Here is a 22,303-nt window from a genome sequence, read left to right as displayed (position 1 = left end):
GGCTCGTCGCCGCCGTTTGCGGCCTTACCGGGGCCTCCCCGGGCCTTGCCCGGAGCTTTTTGGGGTCGAACCGGGCCCTTCCCGAGGCCTCCGGGGCTGAACCGGGGCTTTAAGGGCCTTTAACGGGAAGAGGCTCCCGGTGCCCCCGGTTTTTGGTTCTTTCCCGCTGGAATTTGGGGCCGATTTCAGCCGAAATCGCGGCAAAATCTTGAGTTTTTTGTGTTTTTGTTGTTTTTTTTTTTTTTTTTTTTTTTTTTTTTTTTGATTTTGTTTATTTAACAGCGCTTTTCCCGGTTTGCCCGGGATTTCGGCTCCTCCCGGGGGTCAGAAAATCCCGGGCTTTGAGGCGCAGGAGGAGCGGGATGAAATTCCAAGGATTTCTTCACCCGAGCGAGTTTTTTTTTGGTTTTTTCTTGCAGTTTTTGCTTTGAGCGTGCAAAAATCCTCGATCCAGGGAATTCCTGCCTCGGGAATGCTCTCCCCGCAACCGGGAACGACTTAAGGGCAGCGCCTCGATAAATTATTAATTAGCAAATTAAAAATAATTTAAAAAGGGTTTTTTTTTTGGGGGGGGAGGTGGGGGTGGGAAATCCGGTGTTTTCCGGCAAGGACTGACAGCGATCCCGGCCTCTGGAATTGCGGCCGCTGCTGGAACTTCGGGAGCCTCCGCGGGGATTTTTGGGGGAGTTTCCTCGGCAAGAAGAATCCAGGAGAAGGAAAGAAAAAGGGATCGGAGATTGCTGGGAACGCTCGGGACCCAGGAGCGGGCACGGCCGAGGTGGGTCCGGGGATGGGGATTGGGGATTTGGGAGCCAGGGATGGATCCAGGGAGGTTTGGGATGGATCCAGAGAGTCCTGATGGATCTGGAGAAGCTCAGGATGGATCCAGGGAGGTTTGGGATGGATCCAGAGGGTCCTGATGGAGCTGGAGAGGCTCAAGATGGATCCAGAGAACGCTGGGATGGATCCAGAGGGTCCTGATGGATCTGGAGAGGCTCAAGATGGATCCAGAGAACGCTGGGATGGATCCAGAGGGTCCTGATGGATCTGGAGAGGCTCAAGATGGATCCAGAGAACGCTGGGATGGATCCAGATGGTCCTGATGGATCTGGAGAGGCTCCGGATGGATCCAGAGAGGGCTGGGATGGATCTTGGGATGGATCCAGAGGGTCCTGATGGATCTGGAGAAGCTCAAGATGGATCCAGGGAAGGTTGAGATGGATCCAGAAGTGTTTGGGATGGATCTGGAGAAGGTCAAGATGGATCCAGGGAAGGTCGAGATGGATCTGGAGAGGGCTGGGATGCATCCAGGGAAGTTTGGGATGGATCCAGAGGCTCCTGATGGATCTGGAGAAGCTCAGGATGGATCTCGGGATGGATCCACAGGGTCCTGATGGACACAGGGAGACTCAGAATGGATCTGGAGAGGTCTGGGGTGGACCCTGGGGTGGATCCAGAGGCTCCTGATGGATCTGGAGAAGCTCAAGATGGATCCAGGGAAGGTCGAGATGGATCCAGAAGTGTTTGGGATGGATCTGGAGAGGGCTGGGATGGATCCAGGGAAATTTGGGATGGATCCAGAGGGTCCTGATGGATCCAGAAGTGTTTGAGAGGGATCTGGAGAGGGCTGGGATGGATTCTGGGATGGATCCAGAGGGTCTGATGGATCCTGGGAGGCTCAGGATGGATCCAAAGGCTCCTCATGGATCTGGAGATGTCTGGGATGGATCCAGAGGTTCAGGATGGATGCAAGGTGGTTTGGGATGGATCCAGAAGGTCCTGATGGATCCTGGGAAGGTCGGAATGGATCCAGAGGTGTTTGGGATGGAACTGGAGAGGGCTGGGATGGGATCCAGAGGGTCCTGATGGATCCAGAGAAGGTCAAGACAGATCCAGAGGTGTTTGGGATGGATCCTGGGAGGGATCCAGAGGCTCCTGATGGATCTGGAGAGGTCTGGCATGGATCCAGGGAGATTCAGGATGGATCCAGAGACTCCTGATGGATCCAGGGAAGGTCAGGACAGATCCAGAGGTGTTTGGGATGGGTCTGGAGAGGGCTGGGATGGATCCTGGGAGGGATCCTGGGAGGCTCAGGATGGATCTGGAGAGGTCTGGGATGGATCCAGAGGGTCCTGATGGATCCAGAAGGCCTCGGGATGGATCCAGGGAAGGTCAGGAGGGATCCAGAGGCTCGTGATGGACGCAGGGAAGTTTGGGTTGGAGCTGGAGAGGACTGGAATGGATTCTGGGAAGTTTGGGATGGATCTGAAGAGATCTGGGATGGATCCAGGGATGGATCCAGAGGGTCCTGATGGATCTGGAAAGGTTTGGGATGGATCTAAAGGGGTTTGGGATGGAGCTGGAGAAGTCTGAGATGGATCCAGAGAGTCCTGATGGATCCAAGGGGACTCAGGAAGAATCTGGAAGCTCGGGATGGATCCAGGGAATTTGGGGATGGCTCAGGAGGGATCCAGGGAAGCTCCAGACGGATCCAGAAGCTGGGGCTGGATCCCAGGATTTCCCTCCCTGCCCCAGGCACTTCTTCCAGGAATTACTGGGAATTATCCCCACCTGGAGAGCCCCGGGAATCCTTGGGAATCCCTTGGAATTTTGGCTTTTGGGATCAGTTTGGGATTATTCAGGAGCCATGGATTGAAGCTGAACCCACCCAGGAATTAAATTCCCACATTCCCAGCTGGTTCCAAGGGTGGGAATTGCCGAATTCCCGAAATCCAGCCCCAAACAGCCTCTGGAAGAGCAAGTTTTCCTTGGGATATTTTGTCAGGAGCTTCCTCCTTCTCCTCCTCCTCCCTTCCCAGCCTCTGGAGCTCCTCTTCTCCCCAGAAATCCAATTTACTGGGGCTGGGAACGGAGTTTTGGGAATTCCCGCTGGATTTAGGAGGGGGAATTCTCCCCAAAAAAGAGGAAAATTCGGGATTAATCCCGATTTTTGTGGGTTTTTTCCCAGATGTTTGGGAATTGCTCCTATCCCCAGGAACTGGAGGGGAAAAGTTCACCTGGAGTCTTCCTCCTGTCCATTCCCCCCGGAAAATTCACCTAAAAAATTGGGATTTGGGCCTTTACTCCCTTCCAAGCCGGAATTTTCTTGGATAATGTGGAATTCTGACGGTTTTGGCCTGGATTTAGTGGGGAAAATCCCAAAATATCCTGAGGGATCCAGTGGGGCTGAGCCCTGGGAACCTCCAGGAACTCGTTTTTCCCGTTTATCCCGAAATTATTTGAATGCTCCCAGAATTCTCTTCCTGGGAAAAGCCTCTGGAGTGGGGTGGGGGGGATTTTCCGAGGGATTTTGGGATCCTCGTGTTTTTCTGGGAGATTTTCCTGCTCTTTCTTGAAGAAAATCCATGGATTTTTGGGATTTCCACCTCCCACCCCTGCAGGATTTTGGGATTTCAGGATTTTGGGGACCATGGGAATCTCAGGATCTCCTTCATGGCTGGAATTCCCTGCTTGGAAATGAATTTAACCATTTTTGTGTATTTTTTTGGGGACATTTAATCCCCAAAATTCCCCCTTCCCAGGGGTCAGCACTTGCGTAAAACCTCAATTTTCCCAGATTTCTTTGGATTTTCAGCGAGCACCACACCAAATTCCAGCTTTTTTCTGGCATCCATGGCAGGAAAACGATCCAGGATCATTCCAGGGGGGTTGGTGCTGACGAATCCAAGGATTTTTCCCAATTTTTGTACAATTCACCACCCAAATTTGGGGAAAAAGGAGATATTTTAAGGAAAACTCCCCAAAAAAAAGTGGGATCACGGCACCAGGTGCTTCCCATTCCCCTTTCCCCTCCTGGAGCTGGGGCCAGGTTGTTTTTTCCAGGGACTTTCTGGGAATTTCCTCCTTGGAGAGGAGCCCAGCGTGGCCGTGCTGGGAACTGGGGGAGGGTGGGGGGGTTCCTGTCGTGATCCCAATGTTTTCCCTTTGTTTGGGAGATTGTATCCAGGGAAAGGCCGGAGCCAGGGCTGCGGAGCGGGGACAGGGCCTGATCCCAGGGAAAATCCTGGGATTGGGGTCAGGATCCCAATGGAAAAATGCAGAGAATGAGGTTGGGATCCCACTGGAAAATCCCCAGGATTAGGGCTGGGACCCTGATGAAAAATCCCTGGGATTGGAGTCGGGATCCGATCCAAGGAAAAATCCTAAGATTGTGGTCGGGATCCCGATGGAAGAATGCAGAGAATGGGGTCAGGATCCCGCTGGAAAATCTCTGGGATTGGGGTCGGGATCCTGATGGAAAAATGCAGAGAATGGGGTCAGGATCCTGCTGGAAAACCCCTGAGATTGGGGTCGGGATCCTGATGGAAAAATCCTAGGATTGTGGTCGGGATCCCGATGGAAAAATGCAGAGAATGGGGTCAGGATCCCGCTGGAAAATCCCTGGGATTGGGGTCGGGATCCCAGGAAAAATCCTGGGATTGGGGTCAGGATCCTGATGGAAAAATGCAGAGAATGGGGTCGGGATCCCGCTGGAGAACCCCTGGGATTTGGGTCAGAATGCTGATGGAAAAATGCAGAGAATGGGGTTGGGATCCCGCTGGAAAATCCCCTGGATCGGGGTCGGGATCCTGATGGAAAAATGCAGAGAATGGGGTTGGGATCCTGCTGGAAAATTCCCGGGATTGGGGTCGGGATCCCGATGGAAAACCCCTGGGACTGGGCTTTGGATCCCCCTGCATGGCAGTGCCAGCAGCGCAGGGTCTGCACGCTGCTGACCCCGTGTCCCATTGTCCCCATCTCCCACTGTCCCCAGACAATGGGGACCAGAGGTGCAGTGGCGGTGGTGGCACCGGTGGCCGGAGGAGCCGGGCGAGCGCGAGCGGAGCCCGTACTGACCCCGTGTCCCACTGTCCCCGTGTCCCACTGTCCCCGTGTCCCCAGGTGCCCGTGTCCGGCTGGAAGCGCAGGGACAGTGCCAGTGGTGCCGTGTCCCCACACTGACCCCGTGTCCCATTGCCACCAGGTGCCCGTGGCAGGCGAGAAGTGTGGCAGTGCCAGTGGTGGCACAGGGTCAGCTGCGAGCGCGAGCGGGGCCCGTACTGACCCCGTGTCCCCAGATGCCCGTGGCAGTGCCAGTGGTGCCACGTCCCACTGCCCCCGTGTCCCGCTGTCCCCAGACAATGCAGAAATGCGGTGGCAGTGGCACAGGGTCAGCTGTGGCCAGAGGAGCCAGGCGAGCGCGAGCGGAGCCCGTACTGACCCCGTGTCCCACTCTCCCCGTGTCCCACTGTCCCCGTGTCCCACTGTCCCCGTGTCCGGCCGGAAGCGCGGGGACAGCGCCAGTGGTGCCGTGTCCCCACACTGACCCCGTGTCCCATTGCCACCAGGTGCCCGTGGCAGGCGAGAAGTGTGGCAGTGCCAGTGGTGGCACAGGGTCAGCTGTGGCCAGAGGAGCCGGGCGAGCGCAAGCGGGGCCCGTACTGACCCCGTGTCCCACTGTCCCCGTGTCCCACTGTCCCCGTGTCCCACTGTCCCCGTGTCCGGCCGGAAGCGCAGGGACAGTGCCAGTGGTGCCGTGTCCCCACACTGACCCCGTGTCCCATTGCCACCAGGTGCCCGTGGCAGGCGAGAAGTGTGGCAGTGCCAGTGGTGGCACAGGGTCAGCTGCGAGCGCGAGCGGGGCCCGTACTGACCCCGTGTCCCCAGATGCCCGTGGCAGTGCCAGTGGTGCCACGTCCCACTGCCCCCGTGTCCCGCTGTCCCCAGACAATGCAGAAATGCGGTGGCAGTGGCACAGGGTCAGCTGTGGCCAGAGGAGCCAGGCGAGCGCGAGCGGAGCCCGTACTGACCCCGTGTCCCACTGTCCCCGTGTCCCACTGTCCCCGTGTCCGGCCGGAAGCGCGGGGACAGCGCCAGTGGTGCCGTGTCCCCACACTGACCCCGTGTCCCATTGTCACCAGGTGCCCGTGGCAGGCGAGAAGTGTGGCAGTGCCAGTGGTGGCACAGGGTCAGCTGTGGCCAGAGGAGCCGGGCGAGCGCAAGCGGGGCCCGTACTGACCCCGTGTCCCACTGCCCCCGTGTCCCGTTGTCCCCAGACAATGCAGAAATGCGGTGGCAGTGGCGATGGGGCAGTGGTGGCCGGAGGAGCCGGGCGAGCGCGAGCGGGGCCCGTACCGACCCCACGTCCCGCTGACCCCGTGTCCCATTGTCCCCAGGTGCCCGTGGTTGGCCGGAAGCGCAGTGGCAGTGCCAGTGGTGGCACTGGTGGCCGGAGGAGCCGGGCGAGCGCGAGCAGGGCCTGCCTGACCCCGTGTCCCACTGACGTGGGGTGTCCCCAGCTGCCCGCGACAGGCCGGAAGCGCGGCAGTGCCAGTGGTGCCGCGTCCCGCTGCCCCGTGTCCCATCGTCCCCAAACAACGGGGACCAGAAATGCAGCGGTGGCAACGGTGGCCGGGGAGCCGGGCGAGCGCGAGCAGGGCCTGCACCGTCCCCGCGTCCCACTGACCCCGTGTCCCCGTGTGTGTCCCCAGGTGCCCATGGCGGGCCGGAAGCGCGGCAGCGGCGGTGCCGGCGGCGGCGCGGGGTCGGCGCCGTGGCCCGAGGAGCCGGGCGAGCGCGAGCAGGGGCTGTACTCGCTGCACCGCATGTTCGACATCGTGGGCGCGCAGCTGACGCACCGCGACGTGCGCGTGCTCTCCTTCCTCTTCGTGGACGTGCTGGACGAGGCCGAGCGCGGCCGCATCCGCTCCGGCCGCGACTTCCTGCTGGCCCTGGAGCGCCAGGGCCGCTGCGACGAGAGCAACCTGCGGCAGCTGCTGCAGCTGCTGCGCATCATCACCCGCCACGACCTGCTGCCCTACGTCAGCCTCAAGAGGCGGCGCCCCGGTGAGTGCCTGCTGTGATGTATCGCGGTATGTCGCGATATACGGGGTCACTGTCACAGCGTGTGGGGGTATTGGGGTCGCATCGTCACCTGCTACGACCTGCTGCCGTATGTCAGCCTCAAGAGACGGCGCCCCGGTGAGCGCCTGTCGCGATGTATCGCGATATATCGCAATATACGTGGTCGCTGTCGTGTTATAAGGGGTGGTAGTGGGGGTCACACCATCACCTGCCACGACCTGCTGCCCTACATCAGCCTCAAGAGACAGCGCCCCGGTGAGCGCCTGGCGCGATATGTCACGATATATTGTGATGTATCGCGATATACGGGGTCACTGTCACAGTGTATGGGGGTATTGGGGTCACACCATCACCCGCCACAAGCTGCTGCCCTACGTCAGCCTCAAGAGACGGCGCCCTGGTGAGTGCTTGTCACGATGTATCGCGATATATCGCAATATACAGGGTCACTGTAGTAATATATGGGGTCACTGTCACGATATATGGGGTGATATTGGGGTCACATCATCACCTGCCATGGCCTGCTGCCCTACATTAGCCTCAAATGGTGGCGCCCAGGTGAGTGCCTGGTGTGATATATCGCGATATACGGGGTCACTGTCGCGATATACGGGGTCACCGTAGCAATACACGGGGTGATATCGCAGTATTGGGGTCACTGTCACGATATACGGGGGGATATCGGGGTCAGCCTCAGGAGACGGTGCCCAGGTGCGCATTGCTGTATGTCGTGATATGTCGCGATATACGGAGTCACCATAGTGACGTACGGGGTCACTGCCACAGTGGATGGAGGTATTGGGGCAGCATCATCATCTGCCATCCTGGTGCCATCCCAGTGCCATTCCCATGACATTCCTGGTGCCATTCCCATGACATTCCAGTGCCATCCCGGTGCCATCCCAGTGCCATTCCCATGACATTCCAGTGCCATTCCAGTGCCATTCCCATGACATTCCAGTGCCATCCCCATGACATTCCAGTGCCATCCCAGTGCCATTCCCATGACATTCCGGTGCCATTCCAGTGCCATTCCCATGACATTCCAGTGCCATTCCCATGACATTCCAGTGCCATTCCCATGACATTCCTGTGTCATTCCCGGTGCCATTCCCATGACATTCCAGTGCCATTCCAGTGCCATTCCCATGACATTCCGGTGCCATTCCCAGTGCCATTCCCATGACATTCCAGTGCCAGCCCAGTGCCATTCCCATGACATCCCGGTGCCATTCCAGTGCCATTCCCATGACATTCCTGGTGCCATTCCAGTGCCATTCCCATGACATTCCTGGTGCCATTCCAGTGCCATTCCCATGACATTCCAATGCCATTCCCGTGACATCCCAGTGCCATTCCCATGACATTCCAGTGCCATTCCCATGACATTCCCGGTGCCATTCCCATGACATTCCTGGTGCCATCCCGGTGCCATTCCCATGACATTCCAGTGCCATCCCAGTGCCATTCCCATGACATCCCGGTGCCATTCCAGTGCCATTCCCATGACATTCCTGGTGCCATTCCAGTGCCATTCCCATGACATTCCTGGTGCCATTCCCATGACATTCCAGTGCCATTCCAGTGCCATTCCCATGACATTCCAGTGCCATTCCCGGTGCCATTCCCACGACATTCCAGTGCCATTCCCGGTGCCATTCCCATGACATTCCAGTGCCATTCCCATGACATTCCGGTGCCATCTGGTGCCATTCCCATGACATTCCAGTGCCATTCCCATGACATTCCGGTGCCATCCCGGTGCCATTCCCATGACATCCCGGTGCCACTCCCGTGCCATCCCGGTGCCATGCCGTGCCCGTTTCTGTTCCCAGTGTGCCCGGACCTGGTGGACAAGTACCTGGAGGAGACGTCCATCCGCTACGTCACGCCCCGCGCGCCCGGGGGGGCCCCGCCCGGCCTCGGCCACCCCCACAAATCAGGTACGGACCCCTGGGGTCACCGTCCCCTTTGGGGTCACCGTCACTTTTGGGGTCATCACCGTCCCCTTTGGGGTCACCGTCCCCTTTGGGGTCACTGTCCCCTTTGGGGTCATCACCGTCCCCTTTGGGGTCACCGTCACCTTTGGGGTCACCGTCCCCTTTGGGGTCACCGTCACCTTTGGGGTCACCGTCCCCTTTGGGGTCACCGTCAGCTTTGGGGTCACCATCACTTTTGGGGTCATCACCGTCCCCTTTGGGGTCACCATCAGCTTTGGGGTCACTGTCACTTTTGGGGTCATCACTGTCCCCTTTGGGGTCATCATCAGCTTTGGGGTCACCGTCACTTTTGGGGTCATCACCCCCTTTTGGGGTCACCGTCACCTTTGGGGTCACTGCCCCTTTTGGGGTCACCATCACTTTTGGGGTCATCACCGTCCCCTTTGGGGTCACCGTCAGCTTTGGGGTCACTGTCACTTTTGGGGTCATCACTGTCCCTTTTGGGGTCACCGTCACTTTTGGGGTCATCACCCCCTTTTGGGCTCACAGTCCCCTTTGGGGTCACTGCCCCTTTTGGGGTCACCGTCACTTTTTGGGCTCACAGTCCCCTTTGGGGTCACTGTCCCCTTTTGGGGTCACCATCCCCTTTGGGATCATCACCCCCCTTTGGGATCATCACCCCCATTTGGGATCATCATCCCCCTTTTGGGATCATCACCCCCCTTTGGGATCATCACCCCCATTTGGGATCATCATCCCCCTTTTGGGGTCATCACCCCCATTTGGGATCATCATCCCCCTTTTGGGGTCACCACCCCCTTTGGGATCATCACCCCCACTTGGGATCATCACCTCCATTTGGGGTCATCACCTTCCTTTGGGATCATCACCCCCATTTGGGAATGTCAGCCCCCCTTGGGATCGTCACTCCCACTTGGGGCCACCACTCCCCATTTGGGGTCATCCCAAAGTTCCCAACCCCGGAGCCTCTCAGGACTCTGGGTTTGGGGGATCGTGCCCAGATCTGATGGATGGGTTTGGGGTTCCCTGGATGGATTTGGGGTCGCTGATCCCATTTCCCCCCCGTGTCCCAGTGCCTGCCCCCCACCCGTCCCTGTGCTGCCCCCCGGGGGGGCCCCAGCTGGGCCCGAAGCGCCCGGGCCGGGCCCGGAGCCTCCTCGGGAGCCAACGGAAACGCAGGAAGTCAGCGACCCCCGACCCCAAGGAGAAACAGACCTGCGGTGAGCGGGATTCGGGATTGGGATCGGGCATGTGGGACTGGGATCAGGAATGTGGGATTGGGATCGGGATCCCCAAGGAGAAACAGAGCTGCGGTGAGCGGGATACGGGATTGGGATCAGGAATGTGGGATTGGGAATGGGAATAGGGGATTGGGATCCCTAAAGAGAAACAGTCCTGTGGTGAGTGGGATATGGGATCGGGAATGTGGGATCGGGATCAGGAATGTGGGATTGGGATCGGGATCCCCGAGGAGAAAGAGACCTGCGGTGAGCGGGATACGAGATCAGGATTGGGATCGGGAATGTGGGATTTGGGATTACGATCCCCAAGGAGAAACAGAGTTGTGGTGAGCAGGATGTGGGATCAGGATTGGGAATGTGGCAGTGGAATTGGGAATACAGGACTGGGATCAGGAATGGGGGATTGGGAATATGGGATTGGGATCCTCAAGGAGAAACAGACCTGCGGTGAGCGGGATTCGGGATTGGGAATACGGGATTGGGATCGGGCATGTGGGATTTGGGATTAGGATCCCCAAGGAGAAACAGAGTTGTGGTGAGAAGGATGTGGGATCAGGATTGGGAATGTGGCATTGGAATTGGGAATACGGGATTGGGATCAGGAATGGGGGATTGGGAATATGGGATTGGGATCCTCAAGGAGAAACAGGCCTGCAGTGAGCAGGATATGGGATTGGGATTGGGATCGGGAATGTGGGATTGGGATCCCCAAGGAGAAACAGGTCTGTGGTGAGCGGGATATGGGATTGGGATCGGGAATGTGGGATTGGGAATGGGAATAGGGGATTGGGATCCCTAAAGAGAAACAGACCTGTGGTGAGCGGGATATGGGATCAGGATTGGGATTGGTCTGGGATTGGGGGAGTTCCTGGATTTGGGGCAATCCCTGGAATTCTGAGACATCCCAAGACTGGGAAAATTACAGTTTGGGGGCAAATTACTGAGTGGAGGAGCCCTGTGAGGAGGAAATCCCACCCCAGACTCCATCAACCCTGGTCCTCAGGATGGGACCTCCCTTTCCTACACTTCTCCCAGTCCCAAAACCCTTAAATCCCACATTGCCTCCAATCCCAAATCCCACATTGCCTACAATCCCAAATCCCTAAAACCCACATCCCCCCCCAATCCCATACCCCCTGAACCCCACATTCCCTCAATCCGTAAACCCCACATTCCCCAAACCCCCTAAACCCCACATTCCCCCAATTCCTAAACCCCACATCCCCCTAATCCCAAACCCCCTAAACCCCACATTCCCCCAATCCCAAACCCCCTAAACCCCACATCCCCCTAATCCTAAACTCCACATTGCCCTAAACCCCACATTCCCCCAATCCCAAACCCCTAAACCCCACATTCCCCCAATTCCTAAACCCCACATTCCTCCAATCCCAAACCCCCTAAACCCCACATCCCCCTAATCCTAAACTCCACATTCCCCTAAACCCCACATTCCCCCAATCCCAAACCCCTAAACCCCACATTCCCCCAATTCCTAAACCCCACATTCCTCCAATCCCAAACCCCCTAAACCCCACATCCCCCTAATCCTAAACTCCACATTCCCCTAAACCCCACATTCCCCCAATCCCAAACCCCCTAAACCCCACATTCCCCCAATTCCTAAACCCCACATCCCCCTAATCCCAAACCCCCTAAACCCCACATTCCCCCAATTCCTAAACCCCACATTCCTCCAATCCCAAACCCCCTAAACCCCACATTCCCCCAATCCCAAACCCCTTAAACCCCACATTCCCCCAATTCCTAAACCCCACATCCCCCTAATCCCAAACCCCCTAAACCCCACATTCTCCCAATCCCAAAACCCCACATTTTCCCCCCGATCCCAAACCCCACATTCCCCCAATCCCAAACCCCTAAACCCCACATTCCCCCCAATCCCAAACCCCCTAAACCCCCGATTTCCCCCCCAAAACCAGACATCCGCCTGCGCGTGCGCGCCGAGTACTGCCAGCACGACTCCGCCCTGCACGGCAACGTCTTCTCCAACAAGCAGGACCCTCTGGAGCGCCAGTTCGAGCGCTTCAACCAGGCCAACACCATCCTGAAATCCCGGGATTTGGGCTCCATCATCTGCGACATCAAATTCTCGGAGCTCACCTACCTCGACGCCTTCTGGCGGGATTACATCAACGGCTCCCTCCTGGAGGCCCTCAAGGGCGTCTTCATCACGGACTCGCTCAAACAGGCCGTGGGCCACGAGGCCATCAAGCTGCTGGTCAACGTGGACGAGGAGGATTACGAGCTGGGCCGCCAGAAACTCCTCAGGAACTTGATGCTCCACACGGCTCCCTGAGGGATCCATCCCCTGGGTTTTTTTGGGGTTTTTTTTTTGAGTTTTTCGGGTTTTTTTTCCCCCCCGATTCTTCCGCCCGTGCGGAGCCCGCTGACGGATTTGGGGAGGGTTGGAGGTGTGGGGGATTCCGGGATTCGGAGCTTTTTGGGGGTCCTGATGGGTTCTCCTTGTGTTTTCTCTCCTGTTTTTTTCTTTTTGTATCCATTAAAAATGGTGATGAAAAGGCAAAAATCCCATTGGTGCGACACGCTGGGATTTGGGGATTGGGAGGTGTGGAATATTCCAGAATTCCTCACTTTTCCCTGTCAGTTTCTCCTTGTGTTTTTCCATGTTTTCTCCCTATTTTCTTCTCTTTTTTATCCATTAAAAACGTCCAAAAAAAGGCAAAAACCCCATTAACGCGGTGCAGTCGGAACTGGGGATTTGAGGTGTGGGAAGCCCTGGAACAATGGAATATTCTGGGTTGGAGGTGTGGGATATTCCAGGATTTGGTGCATTTTTGGGGGTCCTGATGGGTTCTCCTTGTGTTTTCTCTCCTGGTTTTTTCTTTTTGTATCCATTAAAAATGGTGATGAAAAGGCAAAAATCCCATTGGTGCGACACGCTGGGATTTGGGAATTGGGAGGTGTGGAATATTCCAGAATTCCTCACTTTTTTCCTGTCAAACTCCTTCCTCTTCTTGTGTTTTCCATGAATTTTCCCTATTTTCTGTTCCTTTTCATCCATTAAAAACAGCGGCAAAAAGGCAAATATCCCACCGGTGTGACACGCTGAGGATTGGGCATTTGAGGTGTGGAAGGCATTGAAATAATGGAATATTCCAGAATTCCTCAATTTTCCCTGTCAATTCCCCCTTCTCCCTGTGTTTTCCATGGTTTTTTTCCCTATTTTTTTTTTATTTTATATCTATTAAAAACGCTGATGAAAAGGCAAAAATCCTTTCGGTGCAACGCGCTGGGATTTGGGGATTGGAGGTTTGGAGAGCCGTGGAATAACGGAAGATTCCAGAATTCCTCATTTTCCCCTGTCAATTCCTCCTTTTCCTTGTGTTTTCCGTGATTTTTCCCTGTTTTCTGTTCCTTTTCATCCATTAAAAACAGCAGCAAAAAGGCAAAAATCCCATTGGTGCACTCAGAATTGGGGATTTGAGGTGTGGGAAGCATTGGAAAGATGGAACATTCCAGAATTCCTCACTTTCCTCATCAATTCTTCTTTGTCCTTGTGTTTTCTGTGATTTTTTTCCTCTTTTGTATCCATTAAAAGTGGCCAAAAAAAGGGCAAAAATCTCATTTTAAGAACCTGAGGGACACGCTGGGAGTTGGGAGATTGGGGGTGTGGAATATTCCAGAATTCCTCAATTTCCTTATCAAATTCCTCCCTCTTGTGTTTTCCATGTTTTTTTCCCTCTTTTATATCCATTAAAAACAACAACGAAAGGCAAATGGCAATTTCCCCCAAAATTCCCATTTTCCTCCCCAAATCCTTGTTTCCCCCCTCAAAAAAATTCTCATTTTCCCCCAAAACCTCACAGGGATGGAGTTTTTTCCCATTTTCCTTGGTTTTCCCCCCATTCCCACCCAGCACTTGGAGGGTTCAGGGTTGTCCCCACTCCCTCCCATCCCAAAATTCCTTCACACTCTGGGGTCATTTCCTGGGATTTTTTTATTTTTCAAATTACAATAGAAGGAAATTTCTTCCCCCCAAGAAGAACCCCCCAAAAAAGAGGGAACACCCCCCAAAAAGCAGAAATCCCTTTTGGGGACAAAAGTGCTGATTCAGTGCTGATTTGGGGGTGAATTGATGCAGATTTTGGGATGAATTGAGGCAGATTTGGGGCACGTTCTGAGCTGATTCAAAGCACATTTGGGGTTGATTTGGGGCAGTTTCAGAGCAGATTTGGGACTCCCCAAAAAAGAAGGGGGACACGTTGTGTTGTTTCACTTTGGGGACAAAAAAGGTCGATTTGGAGCACATTTGGTGTAAATTGGAGCAGATTTTGGGGCAGATTCGGGGTCAATTTTGGGCTAAATTGATGCAGATTTGGAGCAAATTTGGGCCTGAATCGGGACCCCAAAAAAGAGTGGGGACCCCAAAAGGAGAGCAGGGAGGACACGTTGTGCCATTTCATTTTGGGGACAAAAGGGCAGATTTGGAGCTGATTTGGGACCCCCCAAAAAGAGTAAAGGGGGACATGTGGTGCCATTTCATTTTGGGGACAAAAAGGGCAGATCTGGGGCTGATTTAGGGCTGAATTGATGCAGATTTGGGACCCCTAAAAAGAGAAAGGGGGAACACGTGCCATTCCATTTTGGGTCTAAAAGGGCAGATTTGGGGCAGATTTGGGACCCCTAAAAAGAGAAAGGGGGGGACACGTTATGTCATTCCATTTTGGGTCTAAAAGGGCAGATTTGGGGCAGATTTGGAACCCCTAAAAAGAGAAAGGGGGGGACACGTTATGTCATTCCATTTTGGGTCTAAAAGGGCAGATTTGGGACCCCTAATAAAGAAAGAGGGGGGGCACATTGTGTCATTTCATTTTGGGGACAAAGAGGGCAGACTTGGGGCTGAATTGATGCAAATTTGGGACTCCCAAAAAGAGAAGGGTGGGGGGGGGCATGTTGTGCCATTCCATTTTGGGGACAGAAGGGCAGATTTGGGACCCCCCACAAAAGGAGAGCGGGGAGGGGGACACATCGTGCCGTTCCATTCTGGGGACAGAAAAGCAAACCCGGTGCAAATTCCGAGCGGGTGCGGCCCCAGCCCGGCGCCGTCACGTCCCCGGTGTCCCCGGCAGGGCCCCGTAGATGTCCCCGCGGCGGTGGCCGTGCACGGGCAGGTCCCTGCGCACCTGCTCCAGGTAGCCCAGGTCGAGCTGGGCCAGGCACAGCCCCGGCCCCTCGTGGCACTGGGCCACCACGGTGCCCCAGGGATCGGCCACCAGCGAGTGGCCGTAGGACGCCCGGCTGGCGTTGTGCCGGCCGGTCTGAGCCGCGGCAACCACGTAGCACTGGCACTCGATGGCACGGGCACGCAGCAGCACCTGAGGGGACAGCGGTGTCACCCAGGGGGACATGGGGGGCATGGGCACACAGCAGCACCTGAGGGGACAGCGGTGTCACCCAGAGGGGCACGGGGGACACGGGGGGCATGGGCACGCAGCAGCACCTGAGGGGACAGCGGTGTCACCCAGGGGGGCACGGGGGACACTCGATGGCATGGGCATGCAGCAGCACCTGAGGGGACAGCGGTGTCACCCAGGGGGGCACGGGGGACACGGGGGGCATGGGCACACAGCAGCACCTGAGGGGACAGCGGCGTCACCCAGAGGGGCACAGGGGACACGGGGGGCATGGGCACGCAGCAGCACCTGAGGGGACAGCGGTGTCACCCAGAGGGGCACGGGGGACACTCGATGGCATGGGCACGCAGCAGCACCTGAGGGGACAGCGGTGTCACCCAGGGGACAGCAGCGTCACTGGGAAGGGACAGCGGTGTCACCCAGGGGGACACGGGGGACACTCGATGGCATGGGCACGCAGCAGCACTGAGGGGACAGCGGTGTCACCAAGGGGGACACAAGGGACGTGGGCACGCAGCAGCACTTCAGGGGACAGCACTGTCACCCAGGGGACATGGGGGGCACAGAGGGCACGGGCATGCAGCAGCACCTGCAAGGGACGATGCTGTCCCCAAGCCCCTCAGGGTGTCCCCAGCCCCACCATGGTGTCCCCAAGCCCCCCCAGGGGTGTCCCCAACCCCCTGGAGTGTCCCCAGTGCCCTCCCCGGGTGTCCCCAAGCCCCTCCAGGGGTGTCCCCAACTCTCCATGGGTGTCCCCAACCCCCTGGGGTGTCCCCAGTGCCCTCCCCGGGTGTCCCCAAGCCCCTCCAGGGGTGTCCCCAACGCCCTGGGATGTCCCCAGTGCCCTCCCCGGGTGTCCCCAAGCCCCCCCAGGGGTGTCCCCAAGCCCCCCCATGGGTGTCCCCAACACCCTGGGATGTCCCCAGTGCCCTCCCCGGGTGTCCCCAAGCCCCCCCAGGGGTGTCCCCTCACCTCCCAGTGCGCGGCTCCGGTGGGGACGGTGAAGGCCGAGGGGAAGGTCAGGATTTGGGCACCGGCCCCGCGCAGGGCCTGGGCCAGCTCCGGGAAACGCAGGTCATAGCACACAGCCAGCCCCAGCTGGGGGGACAGTGAGGGGACATTGGGGACAGCTGGGGACACCCTGGGCATGGGGCCAGGGGTCAGGGCAGGGCCAGCTCTGGAAGCACAGGGCAGAGCACACGGCCAGCCCCAGCTGGGGGGGATGTGGGGCTCAGTGAGGGCAGGGGACACCTGGGGACACCTTGGGACAGCCCTGGGACACTCTGGGGACATGGTGGGGTCAGGGGTGAGCATCAGGGCAGGGCCAGCTCCAGGACCCACAGGCCACAGCACATGGCCAACCCCAGTTTTTTCTGGGAACAGCAGGGGTCAGCGAGGGCAGGGGACACCCAGGGACACTTGGGGACACCCGAGGACACCCATGGGCACTGTGGGGTCAGGGGTGGGGTTAGGATCAGGGCGGGGCCAGCTCTGGGAACCACAGGCTGCGGCACACGGCCAGCCCCAGGCTTTTTTGGGAATACCGGGGATCAGCGAAGGCAGGGGACAGCTGGGGACACTTGGGGACACCGGGGGACACGGGCAGGGCCATACCTTGCCCACAGGGGTGTCGATGGGGGGCAGCAGCTCCCGGCCGGGGTTGGTGAAGGAGCTCTCGCACAGCGCCGGCGCCCCCGGCAGCGCCGCGTCAAACAGGTGCAGCTTGCGGTACGCGGCCACCAGCGCGCCTGGGGACAGCCACCGGGGTTGGGGACAGCCACCAAAGGGGATGGGGACACTGGGCACAGCCACCGGGGTTGGGGACAGCCACCAAAGGGGATGGGAACACTGGGCACAGCCACCGGGGTTGGGGACAGCCACCAAAGGGGATGGGGACATTGGGGACAGCCACCAGGGTTGGGGACAGCCACCAAAGGGGATGGGGACACTGGGCACAGCCACCGGGGTTGGGGACAGCCACCAAAGGGGATGGGGACACTGGGCACAGCCACCGGGGTTGGGGACAGCCACCAAAGGGGATGGGGACAGTGGGCACAGCCACCGGGGTTGGGGACAGCCACCAAAGGGGATGGGGACACTGGCACAGCCACCGGGGTTGGGGACAGCCACCAAAGGGGATGGGGACAGTGGGCAGAGCCACCGGGGTTGGGGGACAGCCACCAAAGGGGATGGGGACACTGGGCACAGCCACCGGGGTTGGGGACAGCCACCAAAGGGGATGGGGACACTGGGCACAGCCACCGGGGTTGGGGACAGCCACCAAAGGGGATGGGGACACTGGGCACAGCCACCGGGGTTGGGGACAGCCACCAAAGGGGATGGGGACACTGGGCACAGCCACCGGGGTTGGGGACAGCCACCAAAGGGGATGGGGACACTGGGCACAGCCACCGGGGTTGGGGACAGCCACCAAAGGGGATGGGGACACTGGGCACAGCCACCGGGGTTGGGGACAGCCACCAAAGGGGTTGGGGACACTGGGCACAACCACCGGGGTTGGGGACAGCCACCAAAGGGGATAAGGACACTGGGCACAGCCACCGGGGTTGGGGACAGCCACCAAAGGGGATGGGGACAGTGGGCACAGCCACCTGGGTTGGGGACAGCCACCAAAGGGTGTTGGGGACACTGGGGACAGCCAGGGACAATGGGGACAGCCAGGGATTGGGAATGGTGCAGGCACGAGGTCACCAGCGCGCCTGGGGACAGCCATCGGGTTGGGGACAGCCACCAAAGGCGTTGGGGACACTGGGGACATCCATGGGGCTGGGACACTGGGGACTGTCAGGGCTTGGGAATGGTGCAGGTATGAGGTCACCACCACACCTGGGGACAAACACAGGGATTGGGGACAGTAGGGACAGCGGGGACAGCCAGGGGTTGGGAATGGTGGGGACACGGCCACCACCACGTGTGGGGACAGCCAGAGGGAATGGGAACAGCGAGGACGTGTGGGGACACAGGGACATCCAAGGGTTGGGAATGTTGGAGACACAGGGATTGGGGATCTGGGGGACACGGGGGTGACATGGGTGGCACAGGGGTGACACAGGGCTCAGGAAGGCCGTGTCCCACCCGAGTTGTCCAGCAGCAGGTGACAGTTGTAGATGCGGCCGGTGCTGTCCCAGTCCTGGCCACGCTCGTGGAAGCCCCCGAGGGAGAGCCACACGTCACATTCCCTAGGGACACAGAGTGACATGGCCTGGGGACACACACCGTGACACTTCTTGGGGACACAGAGTGACATGCGTGGGGACACAGAGTGACATTCCCTAGGGACACAGAGTGACATGGCCTGGGGACACACACACAGTGACACTCCTTGGGGACACAGAGTGACATTCCCTGGGGACACAGAGTGAGATGGCGTGGGGACACACACCGTGACACTCCTTGGGGACACAGAGTGACATTCCCTGGGGACACACACACAGTGACACTCCTTGGGGACACAGAGTGACATTCCCTGGGGACACAGAGTGACATTCCCTGGGGACACACACACAGTGACACTCCTTGGGGACACAGAGTGACATTCCCTGGGGACACAGAGTGACATGGCCTGGGGACACACACACAGTGACACTCCTTGGGGACACAGAGTGACATTCCCTGGGGACACAGAGTGACATCCCCTGGAAACAAACATAGTGACACTCTTTGGGGACACAGGGTGACACTCCGTGGGGACACAGTGTGACATGGCATGGGGACACACGTCACATTCCCTGGGGACAAAGTGTGACATTCCCTGGGGACACACGGTGACATCCCCTGGGGACACACGCAGTGACATTCCCTGGGGACACAGGGTGGCATTCCCTGAGGACACCGGGTGACATCCCCTGGGAACACACAGCAACATCTCCTGGTGCCACTCGGTGACATCCCCCGGTGACACCCCGGTGTCCCCGTACCTGGCCAGCTGGCGGTAGCGCCCCACGGTGTCCCCGTGCAGTGGCTCTGCCAGCGCCAGGCTGTGCTGGGGACTGTCCCCGATGAAGTCGAAGCCCTCGGGCAGGAACACGGCGCGGGCCCCCGCGGCCGCCGCGCGCCGCACCAGCGCCGAGCACTGCCGCCAGTTGTGCTCCTTGTCCGCCGTGGATGTCACCTGTGCCACCGCCACCAGCCCGCCCGGGGGGTCCGGGGACACCGCTGGGGCTGGGGACACCGCCGGGGCTGGGGGTGCTGCCATGGCCGGGCGGCTGCGGGGACGGGACACCGTGAGGGTCTCAGGGAGACACCAACGGGCTTGGGGACACCGATGGGCTTGGGGACACCGACGGGCTTGGGGACACCGATGGGCTTGGGGACACCGATGGGTCTGGGGACAACAATGGGTCTGGGGACACCGACGGGCTTGGGGACACCGATGGGCTTGGGGACACCAACGGGCTTGGGGACACCGATGGGCCTGGGGACACTGATGGGCCTGGGGACACCGATGGGCTTGGGGACACCGATGGGCTTGGGGACACCGATGGGCCGGGGGACACCAACGGGCTTGGGGACACCAATGGGCCTGGGGACACTGATGGCTTGGGGACACCAATGGGCCTGGGGACACCGATGGGCTTGGGGACATCAACGGGCTTGGGGACACCAATGGGCCTGGGACACCAACGGGCTTGGGGACACCGATGGGCTTGGGGACACCAATGGGCCTGGGGACACCAACGGGCTTGGGGACACCGATGGGCTTGGGGACACCGATGGGCTTGGGGACACTGATGGGCTTGGGGACACCAATGGGCCTGGGGACATCAACGGGCTTGGGGACACCGATGGGTCTGGGGACATCAACGGGCTTGGGGACACCGATGGGCTTGGGGACACCAGTGGGCCTGGGGACACCGACGGGCTTGGGGACACTGATGGGCCTGGGGACACCGATGGGCTTGGGGACACCGATGGGCCTGGGGACACCAATGGGCCTGGGGACATCAACGGGCTTGGGGACACCGATGGGTCTGGGGACACCAACGGGCTTGGGGACACCAACGGGCTTGGGGACACTGATGGGCCTGGGGATGCTGCCATGGCCACAGGGCTGCGGGGAGGGGACACTGTTGGGGACTTCACAGGGACTGGGGACATCACCGTGGCGGGGACACCAAGGGGACACCGCTGTCCCTGGGGACACCGCCGTGGCAACGGGTCTGTGGGGACTGGGGTCACCCCATGGGACACCTCAAAGGGATTGGGGTCACCCCACGGGCACGGGGGTCACCCCAGAGGCCACCCCCTTGGGGACAGGGACACCCCAGGTGACCCCATGGGGAGCAGGGTGACGCCTGAACCCCCCCCCACACACACACCTGGGGTCACCCCAGGGTCACCCTCAGCCCCCTCTGGGGTTTTTGGGGTTCCCATGGGGTTTTTGGGGTTCCCCATGGAGTTTCTGGGGTTCTCCACAGGGCATTTGGGGTTCTGCATTGGTTATCTGGGGTCCCCATGAGGTTTTTGGGTTCCCCATGGAGTTTCTGGGGTTCTCCACAGGGTATTTGGGTTCTGCACTGGTTATCTGGGGTTCCCATGTGGGTTTTGGGGTCCCCATGGGGTTTTTAGGGACTCTGCACAGGGTATTTGGGGTTCTGCACTGGTTATTTGGGGTCCCCATGAGGTTTTTGGGGTCCCCATGAGGTTTTTGAGGCTCTCCATAGGGTTTTTGGGGTTCCCCATGGAGTTTCTGGGGTGCTCCACAGGGTTTTTTGGGTTCTCCACAGGGTATTTGGGGTTCTCCACTGGTTGAGGTCCCATGAGGTTTTTGGGGTCCCCATGGGGTTTTTGGGGCTCTCCACAGGGTTTTTGGGGTTCCCCATGGAGTTTTTGGGGTGCTCCACAGGGTTTTTGGGGTTCTCCACTGGTTATCTGGGGTTCCTGTGTGGATTTTGGGATCCCCATGGGGTTTTTGGGGTTCTCCACAGGGTTCTTGGGTCCCCATGGGGTTTTTGGGGTTCTCCACAGGGAATCTGGGGTTCCCATGGGGTTTTTGGGGTCCCCCCCGGTACCTGGCCTCGGTGCTGGAGCTCTGGGGGACTCTCGAGGGTCTCGGGGGGCAGCACAGCAGGGCCCGGGGGGCCACCCTCAGCCTGGGGGGGGGGAGGGGGGGGGACGACACCCCAAATTGGGGAGGGTCACACGGCTGGGACCTGGAACCCCCGCCCCCCAAACTGTCCCTGAACCCCCAAAACTGCCCCCAAACATCCCCAAAATGTCCCAGGTATGACCCCAAACTGCCCCCTGACCCCCCCAAATGTCCTCAGCTCCCCCTGAGCTGCCCCAATTTTGATCCCAAAGTACCCCAGACCCCCCCCAAACTACCCCAGACCCCCTCAAACCGCCCCAAAGACCACCAAAATTACCCCAGACCCCCTCAAACCGCCCCAAAGACCACCAAAATTGCCCCATACCCCCCAAACTACCCCCAAGACCCCCTCAACTGCCCCAAACACCACCAAAACTGCCCCAAATTGGACCCCAAAGCATCCCCACACCCCCTAAACCACCCCCCAGCCCCCCAAATCCCCAAACCCCCCGCACCTCCGCTCACCCCCCACCCCAAACCCCCTTTTCCCCCCACTTTTTCCCCGTTTCTCGCCCTATTCCCGCACATTCCCCGCCCGGCGGCAGCGCGGCCAAAGTCCCCCCCCCTTCAGGCGCTGCCCTCACTCAAGATGGCGCTGCCCTCACTCAAGATGGCGCCGCCGCCGCCGCCTCACCCGGGCCCAAGATGGCGGCCGGAAGTGGCGGCGCCGCTCGCGCGGCGGGAGCGGAAGAGGCGGAGCCGCGCGGGCCAAGATGGCGGAGCCGGGGA

The 22,303-nt window shown here is 58.9% G+C and overlaps 3 protein-coding genes across 5 annotated transcripts in view; 2 read left to right on the top strand and 1 right to left on the bottom strand.

Moving 5' to 3' along the window:
* Positions 1–638: 638 nt before the first annotated feature.
* Positions 639–12,776, top strand: DEDD (death effector domain containing). Of its 2 annotated transcripts, none has more exons than XM_068174983.1 (5): positions 639–778; positions 6,492–6,846; positions 8,700–8,807; positions 9,899–10,045; positions 12,010–12,776. In XM_068174983.1, the coding sequence occupies exons 2-5, from the start codon at positions 6,498–6,500 to the stop codon at positions 12,384–12,386; spliced, it is 981 nt and encodes a 326-aa protein (XP_068031084.1). In that variant the 5' UTR covers positions 639–778; positions 6,492–6,497; the 3' UTR covers positions 12,387–12,776. The 2 variants fall into 2 exon arrangements, with proteins under 2 accessions (XP_068031084.1, XP_068031083.1); XM_068174982.1 differs by lacking the exon at positions 639–778 and adding an exon at positions 3,564–3,788.
* NIT1 (nitrilase 1) lies at positions 12,454–22,239 on the bottom strand. 2 transcript variants are annotated; one of them, XM_068174981.1, is made up of 7 exons: positions 22,180–22,239; positions 21,498–21,578; positions 19,404–19,691; positions 18,562–18,665; positions 17,080–17,213; positions 16,438–16,563; positions 12,454–15,426 (listed from the first exon to the last, which is right to left on the bottom strand). In XM_068174981.1, exons 3-7 carry the CDS (start codon positions 19,679–19,681, stop codon positions 15,157–15,159), a joined length of 912 nt encoding a protein of 303 aa, XP_068031082.1. In that variant the 5' UTR covers positions 19,682–19,691; positions 21,498–21,578; positions 22,180–22,239; the 3' UTR covers positions 12,454–15,156. The 2 variants fall into 2 exon arrangements, with proteins under 2 accessions (XP_068031082.1, XP_068031081.1); XM_068174980.1 differs by lacking the exon at positions 22,180–22,239 and adding an exon at positions 22,101–22,130.
* PFDN2 (prefoldin subunit 2) overlaps positions 22,164–22,303 on the top strand; it is a 6,164-nt gene continuing 6,024 nt past the window's right edge. The window contains exon 1 of the mRNA XM_068174772.1: positions 22,164–22,267. Coding sequence (XP_068030873.1) covers positions 22,164–22,267 — 104 coding nt within the window. The remainder of the gene's footprint in view (positions 22,268–22,303) is intronic.

The sequence above is a fragment of the Anomalospiza imberbis genome, chromosome 29 (assembly GCF_031753505.1).
Source record: "Anomalospiza imberbis isolate Cuckoo-Finch-1a 21T00152 chromosome 29, ASM3175350v1, whole genome shotgun sequence".
Classification (NCBI taxonomy): Eukaryota; Metazoa; Chordata; class Aves; order Passeriformes; family Viduidae; genus Anomalospiza; species Anomalospiza imberbis.
This window is presented reverse-complemented; position numbering and strand designations above follow the sequence as displayed.